The sequence below is a fragment of the Adiantum capillus-veneris genome, chromosome 15, assembly GCF_014529385.1.
Source record: "Adiantum capillus-veneris isolate H3 chromosome 15, ASM1452938v2, whole genome shotgun sequence".
NCBI lineage: Eukaryota > Viridiplantae > Streptophyta > Polypodiopsida > Polypodiales > Pteridaceae > Adiantum > Adiantum capillus-veneris.
This window is the reverse complement of record NC_140945.1, coordinates 78,754,848-78,774,798: the sequence shown is the minus strand read 5'-3', so window position 1 is coordinate 78,774,798 and position 19,951 is coordinate 78,754,848. Positions and strand designations below refer to the sequence as shown.

The window sequence follows — 19,951 nt, the reverse complement described above, 5'->3', positions numbered from 1 at the left end:
CATTTTGTCCGCAAAACGGGAATGGCTTCAAATTTTTTTCGCAAAACGGGATTAGGTGCCCTTAATTTGTTGGGTTAGGGAAAATGCTTTTGTGAAGCTGTGTAGCACACTTTTCTTTCCATTACTTTATGTCAAGTGGGGGTATTGCAGTACAATCACGCGGAGAAATGCCAGGCGGTACTTAAGTACAATCACGCGGAAAAATGCCACGTTGTGATGCTACAGGAATCGATCACGTACATTGACTGTAGTTGCAAGCACCGTGCAAGGGCTGCCCCAAGCCCGGGCCCTTAAAATGCCTGCTGCGGCCTTCCCTTTTCATTTTAAGACAACGTCGACGTCCAGCTCCTCCTTCTACTTCGAAGTAGCGCAAGCTTGCAAGCAGCAGCATGGCGGTATTATCGTATAAGCTAGCTAGGCCGGGTTGTGTGTCTGTGTGTGTGTGTGAGAGTGAGAGAGAGAGAGAGAGAGAGAGAGAGAGAGAGAGAGAGAGAGTGTATGATCATCAACTTACACTGACTGATGATATTATACTGGTGCAGGCGACGTCGAAGCCCGCCGTTGTGGGTCCGTGGGGAGCCCCGGGTGGCAAAGCGTTCGACGATGGATGGAGCACCGGCGGGATAACGCGTTTGACCCTCTATTATATGCCTGACTATCTGCGAGGTCTGGAGGTGGTGTATGCGAATGGAACAACGACTATGCACGGGGGACGTGTCGGCACCTCGATGACCATTCAAGTAACAAGTACTGCATTTATTTGTCAGTGTTGTTGTTGCTGTTGGTTGGTTGACTGAATCATATCATATTTCAGCCTAGAGCAAATGAGGCGATAGCTAGTGCTACTGTCTCAATCGGCAAGAATGCCCACTTCAACAACAACTACGGCGTCGTAGCTCTGGGCTTCAACACCGCCACCAGCAACACTATTGCCCCGCCTGGCAACCCCACCGCCAATGACGTACTTTCATTCGCCCCACGCATCTTGGGCTTCTTTGGGCGTGCGAGCTCTGGTGCCATAGACCAGTTGGGCTTCTACCTCTCTAACGAAACCCACGCCTAGCTTATAGGCTTCCCTCAAGCACACAACAATAATATATAATGATGAGACCTTGGTCGAGTTGTGGGTCGTACAACTCTTGATTAAAGAAGTGCTTCTGTTCATGTCACCAGAGTCTAGCCCTGTAGATGACTCTATAAGTTCATGCATCCGTTACCTTTATCTTTTAAGTATGCGCTTCAGCTTAATACCATTCCGTTTTCAATTTCAAAATGTCGGTTGAGGGCAAGGGAAAAAGGACAAATTTCTCCCCAAAATAGAGAAAATTATTGTAAATCCTAAAAAAGTAACCTAATTTTGTAAAATTTGCTCTTGGAAAATATAAGGAAACGAATTTTGTATGTTTGGAAAAATGATTTTTTCCGAAAATTGCTCAAAGGTGAGTTTGATTCGGCATTCCAAGTTTCATTATCCCTATCCTCATACCTGTTCGGGCATTGACTTTGCATGTAAGTGATGATCGAGGTCTTGAGGAAGCCTCTCTTTGTAACAACAGCCTAAAGTTCGTTCTAGTGCCATGTCTTGGAAACTAGTGCATGCCGTTCGTTTGGGATTCACTCTTTGTAAAAAGGGACTTGCCACTTGCAGGCAAAAAGTCTTAGAAAAACCTCTATCTACAATTAGTTTATTTTAATATACCTTGATTGGATAATCTTTATTCCTAAGGAAGTACTCATCAGATTATTCTCGATGACAATCTGATTTGTATGAAAAGGGTTTATGTTTTGTAATATCAAAAATTGATTTTGAAGTGGCATCAGATGAGAGTAACAAAAATTATGCGAGCAATGTTAACCTCTGATGGCTTCATCAAAATCTCTCTCTATATATATGTGAATGACATTTTTTATTTAAGGATATACCTAACAGAGAAGAAATGTTTCTCTCATTTCATCTCTATCCCTTCTCCCTTCTCCTTCTCCCCTCCCCTTGAGTAAGACTTATCCCCCCCCCCCCCCCCCCCCCAAAATCCATCTCCTTATAATTCTAGAAGGGGAATTATCAGGGGTCCATCCGTAGCTTATAAGCTTATCTCCTGCTCATGGAGGCAGGCAATGCGGTCTCCTTTGGTGCATGGCACCGGACAAATGTGTTTAGGCCTACCCCATCTCCCAATATGGTCCGCTTGTGTTGCATTCTAGGCCTAGAGATCAACCCTTCCCCTCTTCTTGTCAACTGCCTCTAAGGGCGCTTTTGAGGAGGTCAAGGGGTTTGTATTGGACAATGCTTGTATTATAGAACACAAGACCTTAATGGCATTGAGTGTAGGTGCACAAAACGTCTTTAAAATGGTCTGGCTGCTTCCTAGGCACACCTTCTATGCCTTCTTTGATCTAGTGAAACCCGTAGTCCCAAAGAAAGACAGTGATATTGCCCAAGTTGTTTCCTGGCGACTTCTGTTTTTAAAGACACCATCTCTAAGCTTTGGCCCTATGAACCTGGGTTTTGAGGGACCCCAACTCTAAAGCATATGCCCACAAACGTGTTTCTCGCTTTATAATAGAGTTGGAAAATTAAAAGTGAGATCAAGTAAAGCTTCGTTTGCCTCCATAGGCTCGATTCTTCTTTGATTGAGATATCTATACAATATGTATGGCGGATGAAGTTTCGGGCTAAATGTTGCAATTTCCTTGATCCATATTCTTTCCCCTAAGTATGGGCATCCTGAAGTGGTTTTATTATTGCCTATCTGCAATCACACATTGGTATAATGTGGGTCTTCCTGACTCTCATAGTGCAAGGTGACTTGTTCAATGCTATTATTGTTATGCCTACTCCAGTGGATTTTCAATATTGAGCCATTAACCAATGCACATTGAAGTTTTCACCATTAGAGCTGTGGTCTATTGGGCTTTTTACCTTTTCTGTCTCCACTCCTTGTAAGACTCAACCTCTCCACATGTAGGTGCAGAAGTCTCTCTCTCTCTCTCTCTCTCTCTCTCTCTCACACACACACACACACACACACACACACACACACACACACACACACACACACACACACACACACACACACACACACACACACACACACACACACACACACACACACACAAAGCCAATGATAGTGACAACATGGCAAGGTGGAAAACAATGATAGTGCTTTCTAGATGGCAAGGTGGCAAACAATGATACTACTTTCTAGATAGGTACTCTTTAGTGACACCTAAAGTAGAAGATGACTCGTATTGTACCTATGGACTATGGAATGGCGAGGTTGCACTACATAGATAATAAGTAGAGGGGAGCACCTAATCAGGACCAAGGGCCTCAAAAGTATCATGATCGTATGTCTTTCATAGTCAGTTGACACAAGAGTGCATTTATACAATGTCTCTTGTCATTCATTGATACAACCACGTCGACCTTTATGATAGCTATGATCATTCTACGTTCAGATGGAGAGTTTGTAATCAATTTTGAGTGGACAAGATCTCCCACGAAGCTATTATAAATACTTCTTGTAACGAAATATGGCTAATAGCATCGATTGTAGCGGAATATAAGTAACAATAGTGAGCATTTCCTTAAGAGGATTCTTAATAAACAGACATAGATTACTCAATCGAAGGTTTCAAAATAAATATCATAACTTGCTAGCTTGGCATGAACAATACTTCCAAGAGAGAGAGAGAGAGAGAGAGAGGGGGGGGGAGGGGTGGGGGTGGGGGGGGCGGCGCGGGGGGGACCGGATTTACTTGGAGCCACTCCTCCCTCCAAACAGATTTTGTGTTATAGATTCTCCCTTGAAGAGAGACTTGGTACAATACATGCTTTGCTCCTAGTTGAGACCTTAATGGTGCCATGAAGAGCTAAGATTCATGCACCAATATTATGCCTGTAACTAACTTGCAAAAACATTAACTTGTCCCTGGACTCAATCCCAAGACCTCAAACACCTTCAAAGGTGGAGAGAGCTAGCAAGGAGTGAGGGAAGGGAAGAGGAAGACGATGTAGCATACAAGAAAGGAGTACTTGTCTCACCATAGATTACTCTTGAAGCCTAGCTTAGCATCGTAATATAGATGGTAGAGAAGATGAGCATGCCGTTGAGCCTTGACTCCTAGTTGGATTTGCATTCCATAGCTAAGTGGTGTTGGTGTAGGATCTCTACTTCTCAAGCTTGGAGAAGGAGATGTACTTATTGCTCAACACATGAGAGAGTGTGTTTGTGTACGCGCAAATATGAAAAAAGGAGGGCTCTCCCTTGCTTTCGTCGACATCTCTCTCTCGACTCTAGCTTGCTCCTAATTGGTGTATGGCAACCCTGGCCAATCACAAGCTATGGTCATATCAAGCAGTATGGGTAGCATTTGGCAAGTTTCCTTCTTTCCCCCTTTTAGAAAGACATCTTAATTTATTTTTTTAAAGCATCTAAATTCTCATTGGACCTCCCTAAAGGCCATCCAATAGGATTCAGGCACACTATGAGGGAAATAGGGCTAGGGGCTTAATGTGTTTCCTTTAAGCATCTTGAGTCTTGGAATTGCCTTGAGTGTGTGTGTGTGTTCTCTCTCACGTCCTACTCTTAGGGCTCATCCCCTCCTATGTAGGAGTCTTGTTTGAATTGCCTTGAGTGTGTGTGTGTGTTCTCTCTCACGCCCTTCTCTTAGGGCTCATCCCCTCCTATGTAGGAGTCCTCTTTGACTTGTGTGTGTGTGTGTGTTCTCTCTCACGCCCTACTCTTAGGGCTCATCCCCTTCTATGTAGGAGTCCTGTTTGACTTGAACACCACAAGAAATTTGGTCATCAAGCACCTCAAGCACGTCCTCAGTCATGACTCACGATGATAGACCGCTTTTACGTGTACAAAGTAGCGTTTATATGCATGGTCATATGTACAAAAAGATGTAAATAAATGCATTTGGGAGCTTTGCAAAGTGGTTTCAAGTTCGAAAAAGGTGCAACGTGTGCACATTGTAAATATGCGTGCTTGCGTGTCGGCAGTCGGACACATGTACATGTTCGTATCGGGTATCGCAGCCTTGGATATGGTTTTAGGTGGCTTATTTTGGCTCTAGATAATGTTTTTGAGCTTTCTGGAATGTAAATAATGCAAGTGACAAGTGTCGGCACTCTCATCCCATTCGAGAAGTTTGACACATGCGGTAACTGTCTATTTGCGGTGCCTGATCTGCGGTGAGACGTGCATCGCCCTAGAAGTGGTCAAAAATGGAATGTTGGGATGTGGAAATGTGTTTGGGTATCGAGGATGAAGCGTGCAAAATTTGGTGAATTTTGGAGTCGGTTGGGATTTTTCCTGCGAAAAATGCCCGCCAAGGGTCAAAACTGGCCAAAAAAGGTCAAAAAAGGTGTGAAATGGCTTCAAATTGCCACATCACTAACGGTGCCGTGAGTGTTGAGGCTGAGGGAGAAATTGGGAAGTACAATATCAACACTTGCACCCCTATGTGTATGGGAGGAAGCAGGGTTCCTACAGGTGGTCTAGTGCAGTCCCGTTGCGTTCACGTCCTATTTTCAAGTGTGTGGAGGAGTGAATGAGAGCTTTATCTCTTCAATTTTTCACTTGGGAGAGTCTATGTGAGTTCTAAGGTTTCCATGGATGTGTGTGTGCAAGGAATTGAGGGAAGAAGGTGCGGCTTTTTGCAAGACTATGTGACCCTGTATCGGTGCCATTAGGGTTGGCGCTACTCCAAAGAGTCCAACAGAGTGGAGTTTGGTGAAGCTTTTGCAATGTTTTGAGAGTGGCATTTTGTGGCTGGTGTTTTTGGTTTTTTGATGGTTTTTCTTGTATATTTTGGTCACCATCAAGCGTGATTTCAAGTGTTGATTACCTCGACTCACCTTGTAGTGTCTGCGGCAGTTGTCTATGGGCAAGCGAGGGCTTGTAGGTCGAGGCGTTTGGAGTTTGAATTGAGCTTGTGGGTAGAGTTTTTAGGGATCTTTTGAGTGGTAGTGAGTGAGGTGAGGAATTCAAGTAAATTCCTTCTGTTGTGTTGAGTTGTCTCTGTGTGTGAGTGTGCGCACGGCGTCTTTTGCTCCATCATCCTTTGGCGATCCCGCTGTGGAGCGGAAATTTGCCGGTTGTGCACCTAGGTGAAGCGGTTTTGTTGTGAAGTTCGAGCTTCATTGAAGAAAAGTGGTGGTTTGGTTGAGGTGCAAGACTTCAAATTTTGTGGAATTACTCACGCAAGGGAAAAGGGACTTCAACGGGATGGCGTATAGTCGGCTAGTGTTTACAGGGAAGGAGGATGTGAAGGACTGGATTGCGGACTTTGAGTGGCATACGCGTGGTATGCACATTGTGAATGACGAAGCCAATCTTCATGTATTTCTTCTTGCACTCAAAGGAGAAGATCAGGAGTGGTTTGAAGGTTTAGAGGAAGAAAAAAAGCAAACATGGGAGCAGGTGAAGCTGGCAATTTTTGACAGGTTTGGAAAGAAACTAACCACAACAGAAGCGACGACAAAATTGAGAGGTTTGCAGCAAGATGTTCATGCTAACTTGAAAGAGTTTTTTCAACACTTCAAAGGACTTTGGGTTCAATTAGAGGCGGCATCCCAAGTACCTTCAGGGGATTTCTTTAAAGTGCGTCAGTTTATGGATTGTCTCCATCCAAGTGTAAGGGAGAAGGTCGATCAAGACGAGCCTGCTACATTTGAAAGAGTTGTGGAAATTACTGAGGCCATGAGCAAGAAGATCAAGAGAAGGTGGGAGAAAGGCCTGACACATACTGAGCCAGTTGTGGTGCAATCAATGGTCCCTGTGACAACGGATGATAGAGTTAAGCGAGTGGTTCATGGTCCAGATCCTGTTTACAGCCCTCTTCCATATATAGACCCCTTTACTGCATGTGTGTCCGGCACATTGCCCGGGCCGTACCCGTCTAGTCCTACCCTTGGGATGACATTAATACTCCCCCCTTGGAGAATAATTTTTGTCCTGGAAAACACAAGTGCTAGTATCTTCATAAGAACACTAATGTTTTCCATCGTGGCATCCCTCATGGATCCAACTGTTCATTGAATCGGAACCCGGTTCATTGGGAGGTTCAATGAAATCAATAGTAACATCTTGATTTTCTACATTGTTGTCCCTGTGCAACCGTCTTGGTTAACTGACTCATAATCAAAAGAGTGTGAAGGCTCCATTTAGAACTCACTTGAGAATGCTAAACGAGTTATCACAACTAAGAGGTGTTTGAATGCATACCCAGGTTTCAAACTTTCTGAAGGTACTGGAATGTGCAATATAACCTCAACTCATCTCTCCATGAAAGTACTATGCTGACATACTCATCAGCAGCAACCAAGTCCTTGACTTGCGGTGGTTTCTTGCCAATAGTCAACCCCATCCAAACTGATGATTAAGGTTGATAACTTGAGAATAACAGGCAGAGACTAGAACTAGCCATAACATGTCTTTCATCATATGAACCAAACTCCAAACCAGAAAGGTAACCGATCTAGTTGTTTCACTGCTTTCTAACGTATGCACTTTGCATATCCTTTAGTGCTAAATAGAATGCTTGTAAGCTGCCCATCCTACGAGGGATGAATAGCAACAGTAAGAGTGAGGTGCTGTCCCCCAACCACTTACAGACAGTCGCCCACGACTGAAGACAAACGATGACTCAATCATTGATTATCCAGCCAGATACTCGATATGGAATGGAGACAACCAACTAGGTTGAAACCAGGTTGAGAGGAGCGGCCAACACGCAGGGGACGAAGGCTACAAGGTAGATGCTACAATTGTGATGAAGAGGGTTACTACGCCCCTGATTGTCCTGAACCACCAAGAGAGAGGAGGGATATACCCCTTATATGGACGTGGTCGAGAAAGAATAGAAGAGAATCATCAAGAACGGGCACTAGAAGCACCGCCGCCGCAACAACAACTGCAACCGTTGCCTGCAAATGGAGAAGGTAGGGCTATTAGCATCATTACCCTTGAGCATCAAGATGTGGATGTTTTGGCCAATAAGAGATCTACGCATGATAGGGAGAAAGAGAAAGAAGAAGAGAGGGAAATAAGAGCAAGGAAAGGAAAGGCTAAGGTAGAAGACAAACCAGAAAGTAGCAAGAGGCAGCGAAGAAGGAAAATTGGTCCAAAGGACTACCTCCTTGGCCAAGGTGCTGAAGACTATGATATTGTCGAAGACATACGAAATCAAAAGGCAAATATATATTTTGGTCAATTGGTGGCTTTGAACGCTAAATTGAGGAGGCAGTGGACCAAGTGCGTGAGTACGCGGCTTCCTTCCAAGAAGGAAAAGCGTGAAAGCATGGTGTCATCTTTAAGGGTTGGTCACCTAGTGGATATGGTTCCAATAGTTGAAGCTATGCTGGGAAACAAGACGTAAGTGCAAGCATATGTGGATGGTGGTGCCCAGGTGTGTGTCATGACCGAGGGTATCATGAAAGAAGTAGTCATTAAGATGTCAGTGAATGCTTCGATCCGGATGAGGACGGCCAACCACAAAAAGGCAAGGTGTCTTGGAATAGCTGAAGATGTGAAGATAAAAGTCTTGGGGATTGAGTGCTTGGTTGATTGCTACGTGATGCAAGCGGGTGAGAATGCGTATCCAATCATTTTAGGGAGGCCAAGAATGCTTAAGCTACTCTATCGAAACGAGTGCAAGCGTATGAAACGAGAGGTCAACAATGCTTAAGTTACTCTATCGAAGCATTTGTAGTAGCTCAATTGTATATATATATATATATATATATATATATATATATATATAGGGTTGTTAACACTAGAATGATAACCTAAGAGGACATAAAAGTGTCCTTTCAGGGTTTTAGGAAAAATTTCCAAAACCATAGTAGATCCACCCTTTTTGAAAAATCCTTTCATGAGCTTATAGTTCAGTAACTACTACATATGGAAAAAATGAGAAACGTGTAATTTTTCTCATCCCTTGGTCACTACAAGTCTCCAAAGTTGATGGACCAGTGCATTTTGCCCAAAACAGCAATTTCTTACAATTGATTGCATATAAATAAGAGTGGGGATTTTTGTAGGACATAAGATAAAATGCCCCGTTAACTTCAATGGGTTAGTGACCAAAAATTAGGGTTGCTTTTACCCCACTAATTTGTTTTTGGGCAAAAAAAATAGGTACAAAAAAGTTGCATTTTTGCCATTCTTCGGACCTATCATTAAAGTTTCTATAGTCACGCTCAATATAGATACTATATACATGTTTTCTTAGTTCCCTTTGGGCCTTTGGATTCAAAAGGAGCCATGGAGCATGTCAAAAGGATAATGGATCTCTTACGGTTGGAACCTTGGGGGCAATGATAAAGTGTTAAATACAACAAACATGAAAAAACTGGGTTTAGCATTATGACCTCTAGAAACCCATAGAAACTACTCAATATCTAGCCAAGTTTGTACTCTATGATTAGATATGGTTACTACCTACAAAATACACACAATTGGCCTAAGAAACTAGCAATATTGAGAAAGTTATACTTGCTACTCTAAAATGTATCGTATTCTTCAGCAATCAAAAAACTCAACTTTCATCATCATATACTATGCTATATAGCATATTAGGTCCCCCAAAACTCAAGGAAGATTAGCAGTTGACACAAGAGTGCATTTATACAATGTCTCTTGTCATTCATTGATACAACCATGTCGACCTTTATGATAGCTATGATCATTCTACGTCCAGATGGAGAGTTTGTAATCAATTTTGAGTGGAAAGGAAGCGAGATTCAATTTTCAAATTGACTTCGAAGACCAAGATCTCCCAGTAAGCTATTATAAATGCTTCTTGTAACGGAATATGGCTAATAGCATCGATTGTAGCGGAATATAAGTAACGATAGTGAGAATTCCCTTAAGAGGATTCTTAGTAAATAGACATAGAGTACTCAATCGAAGGTTTCAAAATAAACATCATAACTTGCTAGCTTGGCATGAACAATACTTCCAAGAGAGAGAGAGAGAGAGAGAGGGGGGGGGGGGGGGGGGGGGGGGGGAGAGAGATAGATATTTAGAGAAATTGGCAACAATCGAGGACCGGATTTACTTGGAGCCACTCCTCCCTCCAAACAGATTTTGTATTATAGATTCTCCCTTGAAGAGAGACTTGGTACAATACATGCTTTGCTCCTAGTTGACACCTTAATGGTGCCATGAAGATGGTAAGCTTCATGCACCAGTATTATGTCTGTAACTAACTTGCAAAAACATTAACTTGTCCCTGGACTCAATCCCAAGACCTCAAACACCTTCAAAGGTGGAGAGAGCTAGCAAGGAGTGAGGGAAGGGAAGAGGAAGATGATGTAGCATACAAGAAAGGAGTATTTTTCTAACCATAGATCACTGTTGAAGCCTAGCTTAGCATAGTAGTATAGATGGTAGAGAAGATAAGCATGCCATTGAGGCTTGACTCCTAGTTGGATTTGCATTCCATAGCCAAGTGGGGTTGGTGTAGGATCTCTACTTCTCAAGCTTGGAGAAGGAGATGTACTTATTGCTCAACACATGAGAGAGTGTGTTTGTGTACGCGCGAATGTGAAAAAAGGAGGGCTCTCCCTTGCCTTCGTCGACATCTCTCTCTCGACTCTAGCTTGCTCCTAATTGGTGTATGGCAACCCTGGCCAGTCACAAGCTATGGTCATATCAAGCAGTATGGGTAGCGTTTGGAAAGTTTCCTTCTTTCCCCCTTTTAGAAAGACATCTTAATTAATTTTTTTAAAGCATCTAAATTCTCTTTGGACCTCCCTAAAGTCCATCCAATAGGATTCAGGCACACTATAAGGGAAATAGGGCTAGGGGCTTAACGTGTTTCCTTTAAGCATCTTGAGTCTTGGAATTTCCTTGAGTGTGTGTGTGTTCTCTCTCACGCCCTACTCTTAGGGCTCGTCCCCTCCTATGTAGGAGTCCTGTTTGACCTGAACACCACAAGAAATTTGGTCATCGAGCACCTCAAGCACGTCCTCAATCATGACTCACGATGATAGACTGCTTTTGGCGTGTAGAAAGTAGCGTTTATATGCATGGTCATATGTACAAAAAGATGTAAATACATGAATTTTGGATCTTTGCAAAGTGGTTTCAAGTTCTAAAAAAGGTGCAACGTGTGCACATTGTAAATATGAGTGCTTGCGTGTCGGCAGTCGGACACATGTACATGCCCGTATAGGGTATCGGGGTCTTGGATATGGTTTTAGGTGGCTTATTTTGTCTCTAGATAATGTGTTTGAGCTTTCTAGAATGTAAGTAATGCAAGTGACAAGTGTGGGTACTCTTATCCCGCTCGAGAAGTTTGACACATGCGGTAACTGTCTATTTGCTGAGCCTGATCTGCGGTGATACGTGCATCGCCCTAGAAGTGGTTAAAAATGGAATTTTGGGATGTGGAAATGTGTTTTGGGTATGGAGGATCAAGAGTTCAAAATTTGGTGAATTTTGGAGTTTGTTTGGGGTTTTTCCTGCGAAAAATGCCCGTCAGGGGTCAAAACTGGCCAAAACTGGGCCAAAAAGGGTCAAAAAAGGTGTGAAATGGCTTCAATTGCCACATCACTCACGGTGCCGTGAGTGTTGATGCTAAGGGATGTAGCTGCTTTGAACATTGTAAAGTACATTTGAAATATTTTAATATAACGGTGGGTGTATATAGATCTATGGGTTTTTCCTTTGAGTCCCCAAGGGATTTTCATCACAGGTAAGGGACCTTCATTTGACTAGGGGTGTTGAGCTATATATAGTATCTCTACATAAAGCACCTTGGTCCCCTCTATATAAACTCATCTCATTTGATCAATTGACACACTTTTTGGGGTTCTCCATCTCACGTCTCGTCTTGGTCTCCCCTCAACTTCTCTCTCGGCTTTGCTCGTCTACATGTTGTTTCTCCCTCTAGTTCAACGGAATATAGTTTCATGTTATATAGTTTCGTTCTACTTTCAATTTCAAAAATGTCTGTTAAGGGCAACGGGAAAAGGACAAATTTCGCCCAAAAATAGAGAAAATTATTGTAAATCCTAAAAAAGTAACCTAATTTTGTAAAATTTCCTCTTGGAAAATATAAGGAAACGAATTTTGTATGTTTGGAAAATTGATTTTTTCCGAACATTGCTTAGAGGTGACTTTGATTCGACATTCAAAGTTTCATTAGCCCTATCCTCATACCTGTTGGAGCATTGACGTTGCATGTAAGCGATGATCTCTTTGTAACAACAGCCTAAAGTTCGTTCTAGTGCCATGTCTTGGAAACTAGTGCATGCCTTTCGTGAGGGATTCACTCTTTGTAAAAAGGGACTTGCCACTTGCAGGCAAAAAGTCTTAGAAAAACCTCTATCTACAATTAGTTTATTTTAATATACCATGATTGGATAATCTTTATTCCTAAGGAAGTACTCATCAGATTATTCTCGATGACAATCTGATTTGTATGAAAAGGGTTTATGTTTTGTAATATCGAAAATTGAATTTGAAGTGGCATCAGATGAGAGTAACAAAAATTATGCGAGCAATGTTAACCTCTGATGGATTCATCAAAATCACTCTGTCTATATATGTGAATGGCATTTTTATTTAAGGATATCCCTAACAGAGAAAACATGTTTCTCTCATTTCATCTCCATCTCTTCTCCTTCTCCTTCTCCCCTCTCCCTTCCCCTTAAGTAAGAATTAACCCCCCCCCCCCCCAATCCATCTCCTTATAATTCTAGAAGGCGAATTATCGGGGGTCCATCCGTAGCTTATAAGCTTATCTCCTGCTCATGGAGGGAGGCAAAGCGGTCTCCTTTGGTGCATGGCACCAGACAAAGGTGTTTAGGCCTATCGCATCTCCCAATATCGTTCACTTGTGTTGCATTCTAGGCCTAGAGATCAACCCTTCCGCTTTTTTTGTCAACTTCCTCTAAGGCGCTCTTGAGAAGGTCGAGGGGTTTGTATCGGACAATGCTTGGATTATAGAACTCACGGCCTTAATAACATTGAGTGTAGGTGCACAAAACGTCTTTATAATGGCATGGCCGCTTCCTAGGCACACCGCGTATGCCTTCTTTGATCTAGTGAAACCCGTAGTCCCAAAGAAAGACAGTGATATTGCCCAAGTTGTTTCCTGGCGAGCTCTGTTTTTACAACCACCATCTGTACCCCAAGCTTTGTCCCTATGAACCTGGGTTTTAAGGGACCCCAACTCCAAAGGATATGCCCACAAACCAGTTTCTCCCTTTAGATTAGAGTTGGAAAGATAGAAGTGAGATCAAGTATAGCTTCGTTTGCCTCCATAGGCTCGATTCTTCTTTGATTGAGATATCTATACAATATGTATGGCAGAAGAAGTTTCGGGCTATGCGTTGCAATTTCCTTGATCTATATTCTTTCCCTTAAGTTTGGGCATCCTAAAGTGGTTTTATTATTGCCTACCTGCAATCACACATTGGTATAAAGTGGGTCTTGCTGACTCCCATAATGAAGGTAATTTGCTCAATGCTATTATTTCTATGCCTACTCCACTGGAGTTTGAATATTGAGCCATTAACTAATGCACATTGAAGTTTGCACCATTAAAGCTATGGTCTGTTGGACTTTGTACCCTATCTCCCTCCATTCCTTGTAAGACTCAACCTTTCCACATGTAGGTGCAAAAGTCTCTCTCTCTCTCTCTCTCTCTCTCTCTCTCTCTCTCTCTCTCTCTCTCTCTCTCTCTCTCTCTCTCTCTCTCACACACACACACACACACACACACACACACACACAAAGCCTATGATAGTGACAACATGGCAAGGTGGCAAACAATGATAGTACTTTCTAGATGGCAAGGTGGCAAACAATGATACTACTTTCTAGATAGGTACTCTTTAGTGACACCTAAAATAGGAGATGGCTCATATTGTACCCATGGACTATGGCATGGCAAGGTTGCACTACATAGATAGTAAGTAGAGGGGAGCACCTAATTAGGACCAAGGGCCTCAAAAGTAGCATGACTGTATTTCTTTCATAGTCAACACAAGAGTGCATTTATACAATCTCTCTTGTCATTCATTAATACAACCATGTCGTCCTTTATGAGAGCTATCGTCATTCTACGTCCGGAAGGATAGTTTGTAATAAATTTTGAGTGGAAAGGAAGAGAGAGTCAATTTTCAAATTGACCTTGAAGACTAAGATCTCCCATCAAGCCTCTCTTTCCCCCCCAATATAAATGAACAGAAGTTGGTGCAAACAGTAGCAAGTAAACTTGTGGAAATCAAATCATGTGCCTCTTTCTACGAAAGCGTACCGAAAAGCGCATTTCATCCACACAAACCACTAATCGTGATTGGTAGAGATGATCGATCTTACAAAGAAAATTCTTGAAGAGAAGGATGAAGAAAGTGAGGTAAACAAATCTTAACCTGGTAGATTGTCTATTATTCATTACTACAAGTGTTAAAGTAAGTTAAAATGCTTTGCAGACGGCATATCATGTTAATAAGTTTGCAATTTGACTGGAGGCTTGCGCAATGTGTCCATGGGTAGGGATAGCTGGATTTGGCACTACCTAAGACACCTGGGGCCATCGATTCTTGGAGTTGCTCACAGAGAGCTCTCCAAGAATGGTTCGGCAGAGCTGCTAAAGTGTAAACCATTAAGTACCATACTCTTTGAAGATTGTCTCATCCTAAATGCTCACAAATGTATTTTGGTGGATCGAGAGGTACCATTGTATGCCTTTATACATAAGCACCCACACTCGGTCCTCTCCCACTACGCCTTTAGCCTAGGTCAAGGGTTGATAAACCGAGAGGAAATTGTAAAATCCGCTGGCATCAAGTCAGCCATTCGCCCCATACCCACAGATGTAATTTGTAGAAAAACTAATCGACCATGATGTAATATCCAAATCAATACTGAATACTTGTTTTTGTCAATGATTTGTGTCAACATTGAGTACTTGTTTTTTTTCTGATTCATATTGTCCAATAAATTTCATTTCTACAACACATACACACAACCTCAAACATAAAGCCGCCGGGCGACCAAGGGGCACGTCTCAGTGATTCTTTTGCGAAACGGGGCGACCAGGGGGGGAGGGTACGGGGTCAACTAGACCACAAATAACAGGGCGGTGCTCGTCGGGGTCAGACAGGGTAAAAAAAGCTCCTCTGATTTACGGTGTGTAGGCAATAGATCTGTCACTACCAGATCTACTCCCTGCACGCCGTGGCGTAAGAGGGAGATTTGTTGTCCCGTATGACCCCACCGAGCGTTGCCGTGGTCATTTGTGCTCCGATTGACCCCGTAGAGATCTAGCGCTTAGAGAGAAAACTCTGTGTGGGTGAGGGTGGACGGGGAGGGTGAGTTTAATTAAATATTTTAATGCATCTAAATTCTCATTGGACCTCCCTAAAGGCCATCCAATTGGATTCAGGCACACTATAAGGGAAATAGGGCTAGGGGCTTGACATGTTTCCTTTAAGCATCTTGAGTCTTGGGATTGCCTTGAGTGTATGTGTGTGTGTGTGTGTTCTCTCTCACTCCCTACTCTTTGGGCTCGTCGCCTCCTATGTAGGAGTCATGTTTGACTTGAACACCACAAGCGCTTTGGTCATCAAGCATGTCCTTAGTCATGACTCACGACAAGCAACTCAAGAACCTTAGTCATTAAGTACAACAAGCATTTCAAGCACCTTAGTCTGCTCAAGCACCTTAAGGAACTCCAGAATGGACCTAGCTTGCCTAAGCTCTAAAGTATCAAACGGTAGTAGATCTAAGGACTCTTAAGACTAACCTTTTCAGGTCTTTATTGACGCTAACCCTAAGTTCTTCTAAACTCCATTATATGTTCATTGCTCTTTGGTAGACCATCTCCTTTTTGGACCGTCAATGAGATGTAGCCTTCTCTCCCTTTGGTCACGTGTTGAGATAGGTCTAAAAGGGCATATCTATATTCTAACTCTTGTTCCCATTCATTTTTCCACTAAAATGATCAATTCAATAATAGAAAATAATTTGGGATAGATAGATATTAGATTTTATGACATTACCTCTGTCATCAAACCGTATTCCTCCTCGCCTATGAGGTAGAGAAGGTAAAGCCTTAGTCATTCGTCAATGTCTCTTCGCGGCTAGATGCTGGCCGGCTGCCAAGCCTCACCATATTGATGGTGGGGAGGCCATGGACTTACATTTAAAGAAATACTTGATACAAGGAAGCATAGGATGTTGAGCTTATATGTGAAGCTACTCAATATATGGCTTCACATATAAGCTCAACATATTGAGTAGCTTCACATATAAGCTCAACATAGGAAAATATCGCAAAACGTTTTGTGGAATTTTTGTTCCATGGAGATCTGCTCGATATCTCTCGGGATCACATTTCGGACACTTCTCTATGTCTATGTATTCCTCTCTGAAAAGAATGCAGTTGTTAGGACAAGCGTGGATCAAATTTTAGTCTATTCCCAAGTGGGCATAGACGAAGGAACCAAAGAGAGGAGCGGCCAGCTGGGAGCCTGGCAGGGGACGAAGGCTACAAGGTAGATGCTACAATCACTACAAGAGGTTGTGTGCTCTTGTGACGCTGTTAGCGACGGAAATACACTGGGTTTTTATAACCCCCGGCGTCGCTAAAACCGTAGCTAATAGCGTCGCTACGAGAGCGTCGCTATATAGAGACGCTCATAGCGACTGTCATAGCGACGCTCTCACAAAAGTCTATAGCGACGCTCCAGAGCCATAAATAGCGACGGTTATAGCGAGGCCCGAGAGAATTTTTTTTTCGTGACAGGGCATTGAATGCCCTGCCACCCATCAACCATATTGTACTTGATTCACTTTTAAAAAAAAGTGCAAGGGTAGATAATAGACCCAAAATAATCACCCACAAGACGCATTGTTTGCAAAATTGACAAGCGTAAAATTGACAATTGTACACATCATAGGCAAAATGAATTGATTGGCAAATGTAATAATGACAATTGTACAACATCATAGGCATAAAGAATTGATTGGCAAAATGAACTGCGGTGACAAATGTAATAATATACATGGTTCAAAAAGACGTATAAAATCCGTCTCATGATACATAAGCTATGAGAAACCCTAAACTAATGCTATCTAGCTACAGCTAAACTGACGTCGTCTAGTCAGACGTCTAGTCAGACGTCTAGTCAGAGCTTATCTCCTGCTCATGGAGGCAGGCAAAGCGGTCTCCTTTGGTGCATGGCACCGGAAAAATGTGTTTAGGCCTAGCCCATCTCCCAATATCGTCCGCTTGTGTTGCATTCTAGGCCTAGAGATCAACCCTTCCCCTCTTCTTGTCAACTGCCTCTAAGGGCGCGCTTGAGGAGGTCAAGGGGTTTGTATCGGACAATGCTTGTATTATAGAACACAAGGCCTTTATGGCATTGAGTGTAGGTGCACAAAACGTCTTTAAAATGGCCTGGCCGCTTCCTAGGCACACCTCCTATGCCTTCTTTGATCTATTGAAACCCGTAGTCCCAAAGAAAGACAGTGATATTGCCCAAGTTGTTTCCTGGCGACTTCTGTTTTTAAAGCCACCATCTCTAAGCTTTGGCCCTATGAACCTGGGTTTTGAGGGACCCCAACTCTAAAGCATATGCCCACAAACCTGTTTCTCGCTTTAGAATAGAGTTGGAAAATTAAAAGTGAGATCAAGTAAAGCTTCTTTTGCCTCCATAGGCTCGATTCTTCTTTGATTGAGATATCTATACAATATGCATGGCGGAAGAAGTTTCGGGCTATATGTTGCAATTTCCTTGATCCATATTCTTTCTACTACTTTCTAGATAGGTACTCTTTAGTGACACCTAAAACAGGAGATGACTCTTATTGTCCCTATGGACTATGGCATGGAAGGCTGCACTACATAGATAGTAAGTAGAGGGGAGCACCTAATCAGGACAAGGGCCTCAAAAGCATCATGATCATATGTCTTTCATAGTCAGTTGACACAAGAGTGCATTTATACAATGTCTCTTTTCATTCATTGATACAACCATGTCGACCTTTATGATAGCTATGATCATTCTACGTCCAGATGGAGAGTTTGTAATCAATTTTGAGTGGAAAGGAAGCGAGATTCAATTTTCAAATTGACTTCGAAGACCAAGATCTCCCAGCAAGATATTATAAATGCTTCTTGTAACGGAATATGGCTAATAGCATCAATTGTAGTGGAATATAAGTAACAATAGTGAGCATTCCCTTAAGAGGATTCTTAGTAAATAGACATAGAGTACTCAATCGAAGGTTTCAAAATAAACATCATAACTTGCTAGCTTGGCATGAACAATATGTTGGAGCTATATATGGCTCACTCTACTCAACTTGGTCTCACCTATATATTTGTATCTTGTCCTCAATATGAATCAGTCTTTGGGAGCGTATATGGTGTGTCTCTTGTCTCGTCTCTCTCTCTTTCTCTCTACATCTCAACATGGTATCAGAGCAGTAACGATCATGCGCCGATTCAATTCATGGTGACAAAACAGTATGTGTATGCGATTTGCATGTAAGATTCAAAAATTGCTACAAATTTTATTTTTGAGCATTGATTCTTGTTAATTGTGGTTGTTTTGTGCTAATAAGAATATGATTAGTGTTTTGTGTGACGTTTATTGCTAATCAATCTAATCGTTGATTACGTTTTCTTGTTGATGACACCCTGAACTTCATCTCAATTTTTCTTGCTGTTCTGCTCAAAATTTGGAGAAACGGGAAAAGCGCGATGGAGCATAGCGCAATGGCACTTTTCATCCAAAACTTGTTCGTCTCCTCGAGCTCTTCGATTTGAGTTCTAGGTTTGCGTCAATCGGAGTTCGCAGCAGAAAGTTATGCTGTTTTTGCTCCAATTGAGCCTGACGCAGCTTTCTTCGTCCTACTTCTTCGTGAAGCGTCCGCGATCGTTTTTCTTATTTTGGCATTAACTTTTTCGAGAAGATTTAGCTTTTTGCTATTCATATTGTGGCCGTCAATCTTGCGTCTCACGCCACTCTATTTTGAGGACTCTTTTATTATTAACGTCTCCTTTACCCTGCCCTTTTTGGGTGACGTCTCTCACATCTTTGGAAGTTCCTTGAGCATCCTTCTTACGTTTATCATTGACAGAACGCAGTCCTCATATCTCTCTCATTCTCAATTGCAGCCTTCACCATATATGGGGTGCAAATTCTGCGATCTTATGTTATACGTCTTCTTGCAACAAGATATGGCTATGAATATTCTCGTCAACGGCTTTCCTTCTGGCCAGCGTTCTGTTCCTCCTTTCCAAGGTCAAGGTTTTCCAGGCTGGAAAGCAAAGATGTTGTTAATTCTTGAAGGCGATGAACTCTCCGATGTTGTTCTTGGAAATCGTGTTTGTCCGCCTCAGCCTGTTGATACGGATAATGATAACGTGCTTATCACTGAAGGACCTCTATTTGAAGATTGGAATGTTGCCTATACGGATTGGCAACGACGTGATAAAGCAGCTCGTCGGTATATTCTTTCTGCTCTTACTGATTCCCTTTTGCTTGATATGTACGAATTGCCTACTTCCCACGACGTATGGAAGTACCTTATTGCAAACTTTCAGAAGAAATCTGTCACAGAAATACTTTATTTGAGAGGGTTTCTTAACAAGTTACAATATGAAGTTGGTACTGCCATGACGGACATATTGAATCTTTCAAATCTATTATTAATCAACTTGCTGCTGCCGGTGATCCTGTTCCACAAAAGCAACTGATTACACTTCTCCTTGATACGGTGAAGGACTCTTCTTATGATAACATTGTTACTATTCTCTCTAATAAAGATGGTCTTGATTTCGACCAAGCCTGCATGTCTTTAATTGAATACTCTCAACGTCAAGAACGTCGTAATGCTAGTCATGATACAGCTATGATTTCACACGAGGAGACTGAGTCACAACAGATGGAACGGGCTTTTTATACTCGAAG

The 19,951-nt window shown here is 42.4% G+C and overlaps 1 protein-coding gene across 1 annotated transcript; it reads left to right on the top strand.

The window, feature by feature from the left end:
* Nucleotides 1-295: 295 nt before the first annotated feature.
* LOC147440949 (uncharacterized) lies at nucleotides 296-1,063 on the top strand. The gene is made up of 3 exons (XM_086483364.1): nucleotides 296-403; nucleotides 543-740; nucleotides 815-1,063. The coding sequence occupies exons 1-3, from the start codon at nucleotides 296-298 to the stop codon at nucleotides 1,061-1,063; spliced, it is 555 nt and encodes a 184-aa protein (XP_086339490.1).
* Nucleotides 1,064-19,951: the final 18,888 nt, after the last annotated feature.